The 17,278-nt window shown below is 41.3% G+C and overlaps 1 protein-coding gene across 1 annotated transcript in view; it reads left to right on the top strand.

The window, feature by feature from the left end:
* Nucleotides 1–17,278, top strand: part of LOC117354406 (tumor necrosis factor receptor superfamily member 16-like) — a 173,090-nt gene that overhangs the window by 63,464 nt on the left and 92,348 nt on the right. Inside the window, exons 2-3 of the mRNA XM_033931891.1 lie at nt 3,554–3,686; nt 6,169–6,537. Coding sequence (XP_033787782.1) covers nt 3,554–3,686; nt 6,169–6,537 — 502 coding nt within the window. The remainder of the gene's footprint in view (nt 1–3,553; nt 3,687–6,168; nt 6,538–17,278) is intronic.

The raw sequence follows: 17,278 nt of genomic DNA, 5'->3' as shown, positions 1-17,278 counted from the left end.
GCAGCGTGACACTGCATTTCGTTGGTGCCTCTGAAAGAATATAGACCAGATTGTCCCAAATTTTTATCCAATGTTACTCCATTTTAACATTTAAAAATTCTTGTAACCCCCAGATGATGATGGAAACTTAACAGATCTTCACTTCTCCCCCCTCCACTCCCTCGTAGTAACATAATAAATGATGGCAAAGACCCGAGGGGATCATCCAGTCTGCCCAATTGTCGCACTCATGATTAAATTGGTTTTCTCTTATATTTTTGGGACATAGATTGTAGAGGTCCATCTGGCGTTGTCCTTAGGTTCCAACTAGAGAATGACACGGTGACAAAATTCATCACCGTTCCCGTCCCCGCAGATAACCGCGGGAAATAATCCCATGTCATTTTCTAGTGTCTATTTCAACCTCGGTCCTTCTACACCAGCATTCTTCAAAGTAAAGCTTGTGGGTCACAGGTTATGGCCATTCATACTCTGATTCTTCCCTCTCTCTTTAAAGAATGACATGAAGATGGCTTCCTGCGGTTATCCGCAGGGACGGTAATGGTGATGAATTTTGTCACCGTGTCATTCTCTAGTTCCAACTGCTGTAGTTGCAATCGAAGCCTTCTCAAGCCTATACAAACATCTTGTAATTTACGGGACCCAGACCATAAAAATCTGCTCGTTCACTTCCACTTGTCACCGCTTACTCAAAACAGAAAGGCATCAGCTTAAGAGTTGGTGGTGCTCATTTTTGAAGCATTTGGATGTCCATGTGCTTGAAAGATCCAAATCCAAGTTTTGCAAAGGCAGAAAAGGGATATCCAAACACCGCAATATGTCCAAATAGGGACGGGGCATGTTTTGGGCCAGCACTAGAGAGGGCCTGTAATCTGGATGTCCCAACAGCAGTTACTACAGGGGGAAGAAATATCCATGTCTCCAAAAGGATGTCCCTGTTTCAGGAATGTCCAGGTTAGAGAAAGGGGTTCTGATTGAACAGCCGTCCACTGGAGGGATTAAGGCAGTGTCTTTCAAATTGCTTGAAGAGTTCCGGGTGTGGATTTTGGTGTCAGGTCAAAAGCGCGCCGGGACAAAGGCGCGCCCAGACAATTGAGCACAGCGCGGGGGTGCGCGCCGCAGAAAATTACTGTTTTTAGGGCTCCGACAGGGGTGGTGGTGTGGGGGGAACCCCCCCCACTTTACTTAATAGAGATCGCGCCGCGTTGTGGGGGGGTTGTAACCCCCCACATTTTATTGAAAACTTCCCTTTTTCCCTGTTTTTAGGGAAAAAGTTAAGTTTATAGTAAAATGTGGGGGGTTACAACCCCCCAAACCCCCCATAACGCCGGCGCGATCTCTATTAAGTAAACTGGGGGGGCTCCTCAACAAAACCCCCCGTCGGATCCCCTAAAAACTGTAATTTTCTTCGGCGCGCAACTCCATCTTGCGCTCAGTTGTTGGCGCGCGCCTTTGTCTTTCGCGGGGTTGTCTATGAACCGTGGATTTTATTTATTTATTTATTTTCTTCTCCCCCACTCCGTCAAAAATTACAAAGACTGGGGGATTCTTGATAAGTTACAGGGAAATACTTTTAAAACCAATAGGAGGAAATATTTTTTCACTCAGAGAATCGTTAAAGCTCTGGAACGTGTTGCCAGAGGTTGTGGTAAGAGCGGATAGCGTAGCTGGTTTTAAGAAGTGTTTGGAGAATTTCCTGGAGGAAATAACAAAACATTCAGGAAAGAACTGAAAACTATACTATTCAAGAAATATGTCAAATGATCTAACCAAACCGTATCGACCCTTCCCAGATTCCGACGCGTACTATATCTAGAACTGAAAGGTATTTGCGGGATAGAAGACGTTAATGTAATGTAATGTAAAAGTCCATAGTCTGTTACTGAGAGAGACATGGGGGAAGCCACTGCTTGCCCTGGATCGGTAGCATGGAATGTAGCTACTCTTTGGGTTTTGGCCAGGTACTAGTGACTTAGTGGCCACTGTGAGAACAGGCTACTGGGCTTGATGGACCTTTGGTCTGTTCCAGTAAGGCTTTACTTTATTTTAAAAAATACCCTTCATAAGTATACACTAGAACAGGGGTGCCCACACTTTTTGGGCTTGCGAGCTACTTTTAAAATGACCAAGTCAAAATGATCTACCAACAATAAAAATGCTAAACTATATATATATATATATGGCCGGTGGCAGGTGGTACTTTAGCAATTCTTACAGGTTGCCATAGGCCTCAGGAGCTGTCTTCCCTCTGCCGTGGTCCTGCCCCTCCTCTAAGTCAGAGACAGGCTTGGGGCAGAGGGAAGACAGCTCCTGAGGCCTATGGCAACCTGCAAGGATCGCTAAAGTACCAGCGATCCTCTCTGCAGACTGCTCCCTGCTGGAATTAGGTAAATGGATGTGGGGAGGGTAGGCCTTCAGGGGGGGGGGGGTGCAGTCCTTCAAAGGGTAGTGCAGGCCTTCGGGGGAGGGGGTCAACCTTTGAGGGGGAATGTGCAGACCTTCAGGGGGGAGGTCAGGCCTTCGGGGGAGGGGGCTGTATAATAAAAAAATATTTGAACATAAATACAAAGTACACTCGGACAGGCCTCTAAAAAGAGGACATGTACGGGTAAATCTAGACATTTTATAACTCTAGTCCGGATCAATGAATTGACTCCCCCTATCGGCAGATGGAGGTAGAGACACTGAACGCTTCCACTGACATCAGTTTTAGGGCTGCTGCAGTCTGGTTTCCATCAGCATTTCTCTGCCTCCAACAGATGGTGGAGATCAGTATGGTGCAGTAGGTCTCTTCTTCAGGCTTGGCTCCACAAGGTACAGTCCATGGTCATTGTCCTCTGAGTTTGAGTCTTTGGGTCAGTGCTGATCCTGGGGTTCAGAACACAGTTCTTACCCCAGGTGAGCTTGGTGAGGCTTGCTGGCAGAAATCCCCCCCCCCCCGGTCCCTCCCCATCTGCATTCCTGTAGCAAAAGGAATTATTTCATTGTCTTTCGATTGCTGGGAGAGTAGGCCGCAGGGGTGTGTGGCGGGGATGGGTGGAATTGGGCGGGCCTGGAGGTGGGTGTAGGGGTCTGAATTTTCCAAATGGAAAATCTGGTAACCCTACGCCAATATAGGTGTGTAACTTTAGACAGACTGTATAGAATCGGGCCCTGTGTGCACCACACAGTCCCAGACACGCCAAAGAGATTTACAAGTCTCAAATCTATCATTTTGTGTAACCCGTTTAGGCTTTATGCAGAATAAATGTTTGTTAAATAAGTGCGTTTAAACATTTTGTGGCGATTCAGCTCTGCTAGTGTGCACAGAGAGGGTAGGAAATTGGTTCAGTGAGACAGCTTTGTAAAAGATGGTGGCATTTTAGCAGGCAGAATATAGTTCACAGGGGACAGGTTCCAATTTGATTTGCAATTCTGGACTCCTCATACAAAATACCACTAAGATGCCAAAGTTGATAAGACTCCTTGTTGGACTTGCTTTGGGCCTCATTAGAGGCCTCTCGCCAGTAAAACCCTTCCGCCTCGCTAACTGTCTTCTGTTTGGTTTTTTCAGGTTTTTGCAGACCAGGACTGTGAAAGTGGGCTCCATACCTCCCAGGGCGAGTGCTGTGAACTCTGTCCTCCTGGCTTGGGGGTTACTGCTTCCTGTGCTGCTTCTAATACGAAGTGTGAACCATGCAGAGCAGGTGAGAAAGAGGAATCTGTGTGGGTGAAGCAATGGACACCTCAAACTCTGGCCGCTTGACCTCATAAGTCATGGAGGCTTTAGACTATTAGCACTGAACAACAGGGACATCATTGTTACATGGTTTCTTCAACTCCTAGGACACTAAATTTGCTGGCAGCTTTACATTTTGGTATAGAATACCTGTTTTGTGTTTTCATAAGATGCCAACATATATATATCGGGAGATTGTTGCCGTTTCCCAAAAGGGAGGGAAGAATAAATAAATAACAATTTAAATGTGAAATAAGGTCCTCGGTTAACACAACTCAGTATAGCGGGGCAAGCCCTGAAAATAGAGTTGAGAGCCATTTAAAACCCAAATGGGTTAATCAAGCATGTTGCATCCCCGGACCTTTGTGCTCACGTGTTCAAACTGAAAGTGCAAAAATCACACACAATAGTTAAAACGGTGCTATAATCGCTTCAATATATAATTTGTGCAAAAAAGAATGTCTAGGACCCATTCGGTAACCCTGTCTCTGTTCATCCATAATACTAATACTAGTACACTTCTCCCTCCGTATTCATGGTTTCAGCATTTGTGGTTTCAATTATTCACAGTTTTAAGCTTGATGGCTCCCTCCCCCCCCCCAAATTACATCAGCTTGTATAGAGAAATCACCGATTCCTTGCATTTACAGAGAAAATCTCTGATTCCCAGCACTTTGTTCACCGTGTTTTGCCTCTCCTTCAGGAACAGGCCAGGTCTCCCACCATGTTATTTGCAGTTTCACCATATTCACAATGGTTTTTAATAGAAAACAGCGAATAACATGTGAAAAAGTTATTTGCGGTTTTTCTGTATTTGTGGTTCTGTTAATCCCCTATCACAGCGAATACGGAGGGAGAAGTGTACTGTTTTGGTGCATTGTGGGAGCTATATAAACCAGGAAGGACATTAAGATTGGAAGGAGGGATGAAATTAACAGCAGCAAAGGAAAAGGGAGTGTTATGAGACCTCTAAAATAAGAATGTTCTGTATCGCGGGTGTACACCTGTGGAATAGTCTTTATCCCAGGACAAGCAGGCATGATATTCTCACATGTGGGTGACGTCATCTACGGAGCCCCAGCGCGGACAGCTTTTCAAGCAAACTTGATTGAAGTTTCAAGTTTGCACACTGCACCACGCATGTGCTAGCCTTCCTGCCCACTAGAGGGCGCATCCCCACCTCGTGGTCCTCAGTTCAATTTCATCCGCGGAGCCAGAAGCCCTGTGGAAAATTGTGCTCTTCAATTTGCCTTCTGTCGCCGCGGCTGTGTCCTGTTTTCGACGCGGTCGCTGCGTTTTTCTGTGTTCTTTTGTTGTTTATTTTCCATTTTCGTCGAAAAAAAAAAAAAAAAAGTTTTATTTTTCCTCCGTCGCTCCGGGGGCTCCCTCTAAAATAAGAATGTTCTGTATCGCGGGTGTACACCTGTGGAATAGTCTTCCTGGTCATCTGAGATTCTGCACAGAACATGTCAACTTTAAGAAATTTTATTAAAGAGCCAACTATTTGTCGATGCCTTTATGTAGGTAGTAAAAACGGTTCTCATGCCCTGTTGGGACATGTGGCTGTCTTATACATGTAAATCATCTAATCTAATCTAGTCTTCGGTTTATATAATGTGTCATCTCATTGGAGCTCGACTCAGTTTACAAGTAATCAGGAGACCAGAATTTACATAAAATAAGAAGTAAGGATAGTAGAAATTTAGTTTAGTCTATCATAAAAGTAGATCTTGCAATGTTAGCGATTTAGTAGATTATGCAGGTAAACTATTATAGGTATTGTGAGAATAGCAGGGTTTTTAAGGTTTTTCGAAACAATTGCAATTGGTCTGTCGTTTTAATAGAACCAGGAAGTCCATTCCAAATCTCTACCAACTTGAAAGCATAGAATTGACAAAAGTTTCCCAGCTGATTTAATTTCCTTGAAAGAGGGAAACGATAATTTTTACTTCTGTGTGTTCCTCAAGTGGGATCTGTGAGCGTTCCAGTATAAAGGAATCGAAGGATCAAATATTCCATAAAGAAGTTTGAAAATAATGTTTGCGCATTTAAATTGGATCCTAAAACGAATAGGAAGCCAATGAAGCTTCCTAAACAAAGGAGAGACGTGATCAAACTTTTGTTTTCCCGAAAATAATTTTTGCTACCGAATTTTGTAACAACTGAAGATGTTGCAAACTACCTTGCACGATACTCAGATACACAGAATTACAATAATCCAATTGAGCAATCACAGTGGACTGCACCAACATGAATATTGTCTGTTTATGCTTTTATAGAGATGCAGATAATGACTGTTGTCTTGTCGATGGTCTTATGAATGTATTTGATATTGGAAATTACCTAGATTCTAGGCGATAAATAAATGTGTTAAATAAATACTAATTAATACATTCTTGCTCCCTCTCTCTAATCTGTAATCCATTAATAACTGCTTGTTCTGCCTCCAGGTGTGACATTCTCCTCCGTCAGCAGTGCCACTGGGCAGTGCCAGCCATGCCGAACATGCCCAGAACGAATGCAGATGGTATCTGCCTGTACCCCTGCCAAGGACACCGGCTGCGAGTGCACAAGGGGGTACTACCAGCATGAGGCCAATGGAAGCATCCAGTGCATCCCTTGCCGCGCCTGCCGTCAAGGCTATGGGGCCAGTGTGGCGTGCAGCCCGCTCAGGAACACAGAGTGCGAGGTCTGCCCTAAAGGTTTCTACTCGGAGGAGATCAGCAGCTCCTCGCCCTGCTCACCCTGCCAGAAGGAGTGTAATGAGAGCGAGGTGATGATCCACGACTGCTCCCCTTTGTCTAACACGGTCTGTATGGGTAGGTAATCCACATTGCATATTTACTGCACGGGGAGAAGAATGGGGGGGGGGGGGAAGAATGAGGAGGGACGTTTGAGACTGCAGGAATCGCGACAGCGATGCTTCACGGTTGGGATAGGGTTCTCAGGAATGTCTGTACCCCATGGCCTCTAAAGGCAACACCGACGGGTGTAGCCTTTTCTTAATTTTGTAACACTAGGATGCTCGGTTTCCAAAAAATAAACTGTTGCAGAAGTGGCGCAGAGCAGCAGATGGCCCTTTTTCAAAAAAATTCTGACGTGGATATTTTCCCCATGAAGCTCAGATCCAAGGTGGTTTTCTTCACAGTTTGTCTAAATCCAATTTTTCTCCGCCGTTCATATAAATTGCAAGGGGGGCTTGTTGGGGGTGTGATTTGAGAGGGACTTGGGCAGGCCCAGAATTTGGACTTTTTTTTTTTTTTCCCAGGGATAATGGAATGAGATAAAAACACCTAGGGCAAAAATTGGGATGTTTTTTATGTGGATTTGTCTTTTTTTTTGTGTGTGTGTGTGTTTAAATACCACTTATAGCCTAAGTGGTGAATATCCAGGTATAAGAAGACCCTTGGAGTGTGCCTAATAAACAAATATTATTCAAACTATTTCTGCTCTTATATCTGTGTAGCCTGCACACAATATCATCAATCATCTACACTGTGATCACCCAAATCACTTGTGAAATTGACTTTACTCTATAGTTATTCAATTTCTCTGCACGGAATTTTAAATAAGCTAGACAATCACAACTTGTTGCATTCCTGTGGACTCATATATCCCAGCGGCTGTGGGTAGAAGCGAGTGTGCCTAACGAACAAATATCATTCAAACTACAGTATTTCTGTTTTAACCACTGAGCTCTTGTACATGTGTAGCCTGCACACAATATCATTATTCATATAGGAAATTTCTCTACATGGAATTTTAAATAAGCTAGATAATCACAGCTTGTGGCATTTCTGTGATCTTATATCTCCCAACGATTGTAGGTAAAAGTGAGCGCACCTAACGAACGAACAAATATTATTCAAATTATTTCTGTCCTACCTACAGAGCCCCTATATATGTGTAGCCGTTTAAAAGTGTGCATTAGATAGGAATGCCGGTAAGATCGGCAAAAACGCCTAAACATAAATCACCTTGCTCAGAACTTAAAATGGCGACGTCACCGACCCCAACTATAACCTCGACACAATGGGGTGATTGGGCTCAAGAAATTTCAAAAATGGTCACTGCGGCCCTGGAAGATAAATTTCTTAAATTACAATTGGCTGTAGACTGTATTAACGATCGTTTTGATGCACATGCTGGACGAATTGCAGCAGTGGAGCAAAGGGTGTCTGAAAATGAAGATGCAACTTTGCAAGATCGCGAAAATGTAATTGCATTGCAAAATCAAGTAGCATCACTGACAACACGTTTGGATGACCAGGAGAATCGACAACGCCGCAACAATCTACGAGTTATAGGGCTACCTGATCTCCGTACTGATCAAGATCTATACCAATTCTTTCAACTTTGGCTCCCAAAACAACTTGGCCTAGTGACCCCTGAGACTGGTTTTCTATGCGAACGGGCTCACCGCTTGGGACAACGTACAAAAAATAACAACCACTCGCGAGCAGCTATTGCTAGATATATCAACTGGAAAGACAAAGAGCTCATCATACAAGCCTTTCGGAAAAAAGGTCGACTTGAATATGAAGGTCAAAAATTACTATTATTTAACGACTACTCCCTACATGTATCCAACCTTCGCAAGACAATGGTGCCACTATGTTCCACGCTTCATCGTCGTGGAGTGAGATTTGCACTTGTGTATCCGGCATCTTTACGCATATGGAGAGATGGGAAACCACACACATTCACAGACAAAATAACCGCACAACTATTTATAGACTCTATGCCTGAGACTATGATCAATAATACCCCAATGACTTAATTTTACTTGATACCATACAGTTTGTTTTGAGGTCTTTGTTCGATTAAATCAATCCCTTTTTAGTTATCTTAGTCTGAACCAATAAGCTCTTATCTTAATATGCTATGTAATGAAATACATACTTTGTATAGCCTAATAAGTTAAGCACACTAATCTCACATTCTATATTACCGATTAGGTGTGGATTTTGTTAGATGCTTTACGTGTGTCATTCTATGCTCATAGGAGCATCTTTAAAACACTTCAAGATAAGCATAATAGTTTGGTATAATTCCTTTCTGACCACATATTATGCTGTTATTACTGATTTCTTCTTTTTTATTTCAATATTTTTTCTACCTTTCTTCTTAGACAGGAGTGTCTACTTAATCTCAATATTATATCAATCATTCTTTCTCGACAAATGTGATATACTGCATATTTCTCCACCACATATCATATATTATGGCTGACCTACATATCTTTTCCTTTAATGTGAATGGCCTAAATCATCCCATTAAAAGAAAAAAGATATCTAATTATGTGTCCAACAAACATCCAGATGTAATTTTCTTACAAGAAACCCACCTCCCATCTGCTGCCGCCACGAAATTTCAACTAAAGGGATATTCCGCTCATATATATTCCCCTGCAACTCATCAAAAGAAAAATGGTGTTTCAATCTTTCTTAAAGATAATCTCTCTCCCACTATTCATTCAATTAAAACAGACACGGAGGGAAGATGGTGTCTGGTACATGCTGCGTTACATTCAAAGGATTTTGTTCTTCTCAATATATATGGCCCGGTTAAAGATCATCCGGACTTTTTTAGAGACATTCAGTTAGCGCTAATTGAATTCAGTTCTTGTTCTCTAATATTGGGAGGGGACTTTAATCAAATCCAAGACTTGTATATTGATAGATCTTCTTCTTGTAAACCATCCAAATCCAAATCTTTCACAGCTCTTCAAGCTCTAAAAAATGCCTTCTCCCTTGTAGATCCTTGGCGATTACTTTACCCGAAAGGTAGAGAATACTCACATTTTTCACCACCACATAATACATACTCGAGAATTGATTTCTTTCTCATATCCTCTTCACTCATTCAAGACCTCACTAATACTATTATCCATCCAATCTCTCTTACGGACCATGCTGCCATTTCTTTATACACCTCTATTTCGGCCCCACGTAAAGAATCTCCATCTTGGCGGCTAAACAACGCCCTACTCTTAGATGAAGAAACTGTTGAAAAAATCAATTCATTCACAGTAGAATTCTTTGAAAATAACTCTAAAGATCCTGAAATTTGCCCTTCCATAATCTGGGAAGCTTACAAAGCAACCCTTAGAGGTGAACTGATAAAAATTGCCTCTTGGAAAAAAAAACAGTCCATGAAAAAGGAAAAAGAATTAGAAAACTCTATTAAAACACTAGAACTACAACATATGTCTAATCATTTACATGACCCAACTATTCTCCAAAGTATCCAAAAACTTAAATATGAATATAATACTCTAGTTTCATGCACAGCCAGACGAGATATCTTCATCTCTAATTCTGGCCATTATATGGGTGATAATCTTATGGGTCGTCCTTTAGCCAGATATCTTAAAATTAAATCTAAAAGACTATATATCACATCTATCCAAAATTCATTAGGACAATTAGTCAAAACCAGATCTTCAATTTCTTCTCAATTCGAAAATTTTTATACTTCATTATACAAATCTGAATCTACGGCTCCTGAATCAGATATAGACTCTTTTCTCTCCTCCTTATCTCACCCGACCATATCGGACCCTGTTAAATTGGAACTAGATTCTCCGATAACCACAACAGAAATAGAAACTGCTATATCTTCCCTACCGACTGGGAAAGCCCCTGGTCCAGATGGTTTCACTAACGAATTTTATAAACAATTTCGAAACATCTTAGCTCCTCATCTACTTACATACTATAATTTCCTTCATTCCAATCCAGATAAACAATTTAATTTCACTGAAGCCACCATTGTAGTAATTCCTAAACCTGACAGAGACGCCACCTTGGTTAAAAACTTCCGACCTATATCTCTCCTCAATTTAGATTATAAAATAATGGCAAAATTACTTGCATTAAGACTCACCAAAGCGATCCCACATCTTATACATAAAGATCAAACGGGGTTTATTAAACAAAGATATATAGGAGATAATCTGCGCCTCTTTCACCATATAAATGCACACGCTAAAACACTGACAGACCCAATAATAGGCCTAGCTATAGACGCTGAAAAAGCCTTTGATCGAGTGGAATGGCCTTTTCTTTTCTATGTCCTAAAATGGTATAATTTTGGCTCATTTTTCACGAAATGGATAGAAACATTCTATCACAGTCCTACCGCTCGTATTCTAATTAACAATTCTTTATCCAATAAATTTCCCCTTCACAGAGGCACTAGGCAGGGCTGTCCTCTCTCACCACTACTTTTCAATTTAGTGTTGGAACCTCTTCTTTCTGCTATTAGACAAAGCCCACTAATTAACGGTATCCCCTCCTTAAACCGAGACTTCAAATTAGCAGCCTATGCTGATGATGTATTAATTTTTCTTAGGAACCCTCAATCTTCTCTTCCTCATCTTATACACATCATCAAACAATACTCCTGCTTCTCAGGATACTCTGTCAATTGGGAGAAATCAGAAATCTTTCCTCTGAACAATAACATTCTCCAATCAGACTTGACTAACTTTCCATTCACATGGTCAAATGAAGCTGTGAAATATTTGGGGATTTTAATACACAAAGATCCAGTCCTTGCTCAAAATCTTAATATATCCAAAATCAAAAACTTAGTTCTTAACACTACATCTCGGTGGTCTCCACTATACTTGTCTTGGTGGGGCAGGATATCATCCATCAAAATGACCCTAGCACCTAAAATTAATTACATTCTCTCAATGCTCCCTCTTTTATGCCAAAAATCATTTTTCCATTGGCTAAATAAGAAGCTATCTGAATTTATATGGAACAAGAAAAAACCTCGAATTGCTCTAGCCAAGCTGAAGGCCTCTAAAATTAACGGTGGTCTTAACTTCCCTGATTTCTACCACTATTATATTGCTTCATTAGCTAAATATGGAGCCTACTGGGTTAATGACTCCTTTTCTCAAGACCCTCCTACTTGGTTTGAAATGGAATGTTTTTTATGCAAACCTCTTCACATCTCTTGCTTACTAACGATATCAATACCCAGACACTTGAGAAAATATCCTCTTTTCATTTCAACGCAGCATGCTCTCCATCACTTAGATGATATAGCCAAAATCTCAGTTAGGATTAGCCCACTCATATCCCTTTGGAATAATCCCAAAATACAAAACCAAGGCAAATCCCTTTCATGGAAACGGTGGCAGCGGGCAGGTATATGGTTTGTTCATCAACTATTTACTCTTAATACGACAATTCCTTTTGATATACTTTGTTCCACATACCTGCTACCATCCTCTGCTTATCCACAATGGATTTTACTCAGTGAAATACTATCTTCTGTGTATATACAATATGACTTTATGACTTCCAAAAATACTATATACCACTGGTCTTCGTGGTCTCTATCAAAAGGAAAAGCTATATCTTTTTTCTATAATATTCTAAGAGATCAATCCTTTACTTTTTCATATCATGCTATGAAACACTGGGATAATATATTAACCATTCCGCTCTCGGACATTGACTGGGAACTCTTTTGGTCTTCAACAAACCGCCCACTTTTATCTTCTAGAGTTTCACAGTCAATGCTCTTTGTTATGTGGAATGCAATATGGACCCCATTTCGCATGTGGAAAGCCAAACTAAAACAAGATTCCATTTGCTGGAACTGTTTGAAAGAAGAGGGAACTCTTGATCATATGTTTCTCCATTGTACTTTGGTCCGCTCTTTTTGGACCCAAGTCTGGAACACCATACAATCTATCACTAACTGCTCGGAAGAGATTTCTATGGACATTATAATCCTTCGATCTCAACATCCCTGTTTCACACAATCAAATTGCCCTCCTAAACTTATTGATACCATGATCGTGACTGCTCTCATGCATATTTTAAAAAATTGGAAACTATCTTCGTCATTAAATTATACGTTTTGGTGGAACTCTCTTTGTATGTACCATAAATATGAATCATATGCATATGAAAATAGAGTTTCGCTCCGAATATCCATGAATATGAAAAATAAAAAATCACCCTGGTCATTCTTAGATTCATATGTTCGCTCTACTTTGTAGACACTTCTGTCTTCCCCTATCTATTCTTCACTTTTTTCTCTTTATTTCCTTTCTCTTTTAATTTTTATTCTATTTTATCTCATTTTCTTTTCTCATACAATCTTCACAAATAATTTCATTACTCTGAGCTTTTCTTAATATTATGGTCCTTTATAGTTAATTGCATATTTATAGATCATATATATACAAAATGTTGTTATATGTATTTGAATTGCTCATTGTATTTTTTCCAAAATACTCAATAAAAATTTATTGAACTAAAAAAAAAAAAGAAGACCCTTGGAGTAAAGGGTCTGTGGAAAAAAATGTGTGCACTAGAGATCCCCTTTCTTCTACTTTGATTTTCTGTGTCTCCTCGTTTTCTCTATGTGGCTTTTTGTCTTTCTCCCTCTTCAGCTTTAATTTACCTTTTGCTATCTTGTCATCCACCCTCTTTCCTTTCGGTTTGTTTCCTGCTTTCTGTTTCTCCTTTCTCTTGCCTCTCCTGCATCTTTTTCTGTCTTTCTTTGTTTTGCTGTTCCCAGCTTTGTAGTTTTCTCACTTTGTCTCTCGTTTTTAGCTCCCTTTTTTGACCGCTTTCCAACTACATTCTTTCTTTGTGTCCTACCTTAATTCTCTTGGGGCTTTTTTTTCTTTCCCTTTCACCTTCTCTTGTATCTTTCCTTCTTTCATTTTGTATCTCTGTCTTCATTGCTTTTGACCTTCTTTTTCCCCTCCTCCTATGCAGCGTCTCTAGCTCTCCCTGCCTAACCATTTTTTGTTTTTGGTTTGGGTTTAGAGAAACAATTACTTTTTTGTCTGCTAGGACAGAGACTCAGTAGGTCCTCACTAATCTCCCTTTTGTTTGTCCCCAGTGGCTTTAATCCACTTCTATGTTCCAGGGAGTGTGTGTGTGTGTTTATATTCTGGTTTTAATCAAACCTCGTGAGTGTATGAAAGGATGAGCGGCAGTGGAGAAGCTGAGAAGAAATCCTTTAAGACTTCATTGTCTGCCTAGTTTGCCACCAAACCCTTATGAGCTCAGGCTTGAAAGCCAAAAGTATCCGGTGAATGGGGTGTCACCGTTCCAATAGAGAGGAAGAAAAAGAGTTGGCTGTTGTAGACTGAGTTGGTTATTTTCATAGCTGGAGCGCTGTGGAGCAGGGAGGAAGTCTCTATAATAGAACAGCAGGGTGGTGAGCTGGTGAGACCTTGGGCAGAATCCTGATATTATGGAGGATTACTGAGCCACAGTGGTCAGGTGTGACAGTACCATCCAGCATTAGGCCACTGGAATGAATTCCCTATAGAGGAGAGCAGCAAGCTGTTCTGACTAGATCCTGAATCAGTTACAAGCTTATTTTCAAGCTATTTTAGTTACTTATTAAGTTCCCTAATCCCTAATATTTAGGTTCTAAGCGACATACAAAAATTAGGACTGATGAGCTATAGAATTTTAAAAAACAAACAAACCCCAAAATCGGATAGTAAAAAAATTTCAAGTTTATTAAGGTTTTGATAAACCGCTTAGCTAAGAAAATCTAGGAGGTGTACAATAAAATATAAAGGGAAAGAAAATAAAGTAGTGTGTTTTTGTTTTTTGTTTTTTTTAAAACAGGGTTTCCACAGCTGACAGCAAGCTTGTTGCAGGTTTCTGGGTCTCACTGTGTCTTGTCGGGTAGAACCCGAAGTTTTAGCCATCATGCTGTGGCGTTCTTCAGGGTATGCTGTGAGGTCTGCAAATTCTTTATATAGTAGGTCCTCAAATCTGATTGGTTGGGGCTGAAGGTGAATAAGACAAGAAAGTCCATTGGTCACCAATTTTGATGGGAAAGTCAGTTGGTCACAAATTTTGAATTTTGTTGGGGAAAATCAGTTGGTCTTTGCTTTCCCCATAGAATGGAAAAGACTGGTGAGTTTAAAGATGTTTCTCATGGGTTTCTTCAGCCTCACAGCATCCACCGCATGATGGCTGAAACGTCAGTTTCTACCCGACAAGATACAGTGAGATCCGGAAACCTGCAACAAGCATGATGCCAGCTGTAGAAACCATGAGCGAACATATAAGCCAGCTTCACAGGGAGAACATCTTTAAATTTACCAGAGACTTTTTTTCCCCCCCCCCCCATTCTATGGGAAAAGAGACCAACCAACTTTCCTACCAAAATTCAAATTAGTGACCAAAAGACTTTTCTGCCTCATTCAACTCAAGCCCCAATCAATTTAGTTTAAGGACCTGCTATTATATTGTAGGCCACTATATAAAGACAAACTGCAGATCTCGCAGCATACCCTAAAGCAGTGTCTCTCTCACTTTCTCGAGCCGGGGCACACTAAAGATAGTGGCCATGGCTTGAGGCACCCAGAAGTGCATGGACATTGCCGTGATGACATCGCGCATATGCGCGACATCACGTCGACATCCGCACATGTGCAGAGGCCCTCCAGAAGGGCTCTTGAGACGCCAGTAGGGGGTGCCAGCAGGGAAGAGGGCCGGAGAGGAGGAGAGGCACTGGCACCAGCCGTTTGCCTACAGCAGTGTTTATCAACTACTTCAAGCTAAGTACCCCCTAAGTCTAACAAATATCTGAGTACCCCAAACACAGACCTCCCTAGGCCAGGGGTAGGCAATTCTGGTCCTCGAGAGCCGGAGCCAGGTCAGTTTTCAGGATATCCACAATTGAAATGCATATCCATCTCGTACATATTCGTTGTGGATATCCTGAACCTGATCTGGCTCCGGCTCTCGAGGACCGGGATTGCCCTAGGCCCACCCAAGCTCTGCCCCAGATCCATGCCCCTTTACTAACTGTAATACAATTTTTTCCATTCATTTTTCATATACACACAATATACAACAGATATAAATTCTCAAAACTGACACATTTCATTCACTATATTGAAAATAAAATAATTTTACCTACCAAAAATCCTCTGCAGGCAACTGTAATTAGCTTTAAAGGTGAGACCGGGAGGCCAGGGGGAAGCCAGAGGATGCTAGAGAGAAGGGGGAAACATGCAGGCCTTCGGCGAATTGGGCAGCGCTGGCACTGTACCACGTAGGGAAGTCAGCTGGCAGGCGCCTCTCTTCCTCCTCAGTGTGCCGCGGCACCCTCGGAATCTCGGGAGGCACACAGTTTGAGATACACTGCCCTAAAGAAAGCCACAGCATGATGGCTGAAACGTCAGTTTCTACCTGACAAGATGCAGTGAGACCCAGAAACCTGAAACAAAGCAATATTTAATTAGCATAATACTTTCTAAAATAATGTTTTCATGGCCAAACAAAAACTCAGATAAGAAGAAATTTGTCTTAAATACAAAGGGAAAACATTCAAGATCTTAGTTGTTTGGAATTGGAAAGAAGCATCAAAATATTTGTTTAAATCGAATTGCTCTAATAGCGGAAATTTGAGTAAACCAGATTCTATCTCCTTGACCATGAGGCATGATAACCCTATCTGAGTACCATCAGCTAAATATCGACCCTGTACTGTTTAACTGTACCATTCTTGTACGGGATTACAATATTTTTGCAACTGATGTTTGTTTTTGTTTTTTCTTCATTTACTCTATTTTAATACAGTAAAAACACCAGCAATTGGCATGACAGTTTTCTTCCTTTCAGGGTTGGGAATGAGTATAAAACTTTTGTGTGGGGTAGGGGGGGCGGGTTTCAAGCAAAATTGATTTTTAAAACCATATGGATAAGATGCCCCCATCGATATATTTTATGTTAAAGAAAAGAGTGCCGCTGGGTGGTTTTCTACCTTTCCTCTGTAGGGGGTTGGGGGTTGAATTGTTCGTGTCTCTGAAGAGATTTCACAGTGGCTGTAGTTTAAGTGGAATTTTCACAGAGCTGGTGGATAAATAGAAGTGCACTTTATAACGTCTTGTAGGTTCAGAGAGTAGACGGTGCTGAAAACCTACCTCAGCTCAGCTATCTTTGACTGACAGCTCAACCATCTTTTAGACATGAGGTTTATGCTAACTGAAAATTTTAGCAAAAATCGCCCCAATATAAGCAAAAAGATTTTCTTCCAAAGCTTAAAGGGACAAAGAAAATTTTATAGGCCAGAAGAACTGATTCTTCCTCAGCCCCTGCTTGAGGTGGATGGATGATGGCAAAGGTCAAGGCCTCTGCCCTTCAGGATGGAAGGGCTGTCTTTCCAGGATGAAGATTAAAGTTGCCTCTCCCTCCATTCTCAGTCCTACATCTTCTGCTGAACCCCTATGGCTCCTAGGAGCTTAGAAGGCATAAGTGTAATATCCGGTTTTACTTTTTTGTGTGTGTTTCTTTGGCTTGGTTTGAGAGGGTGAAGCAGAGGTAGCCTAGTGGTTAAAGCATCTGCCTCAGCACCCTGCGGTTGTGAGTTCAGCTCCTACTGCAGCAACTTGTGACTCTGGGCAAGTCACTTTAACACTATTTCCCCAGGCACAAAATAAGTGCCATCCACAGAAAAAGCAGTGTATTAGGTTCCATCTCCTTTACGCTGAATACTCCGCCTATAACAACTTCAAGGCCTATCCATTTTCTGTCTTGTGACTATACC

This window comes from Geotrypetes seraphini, chromosome 2, assembly GCF_902459505.1.
Source record: "Geotrypetes seraphini chromosome 2, aGeoSer1.1, whole genome shotgun sequence".
NCBI classification, from domain to species: Eukaryota; Metazoa; Chordata; class Amphibia; order Gymnophiona; family Dermophiidae; genus Geotrypetes; species Geotrypetes seraphini.
This window is presented reverse-complemented; position numbering and strand designations above follow the sequence as displayed.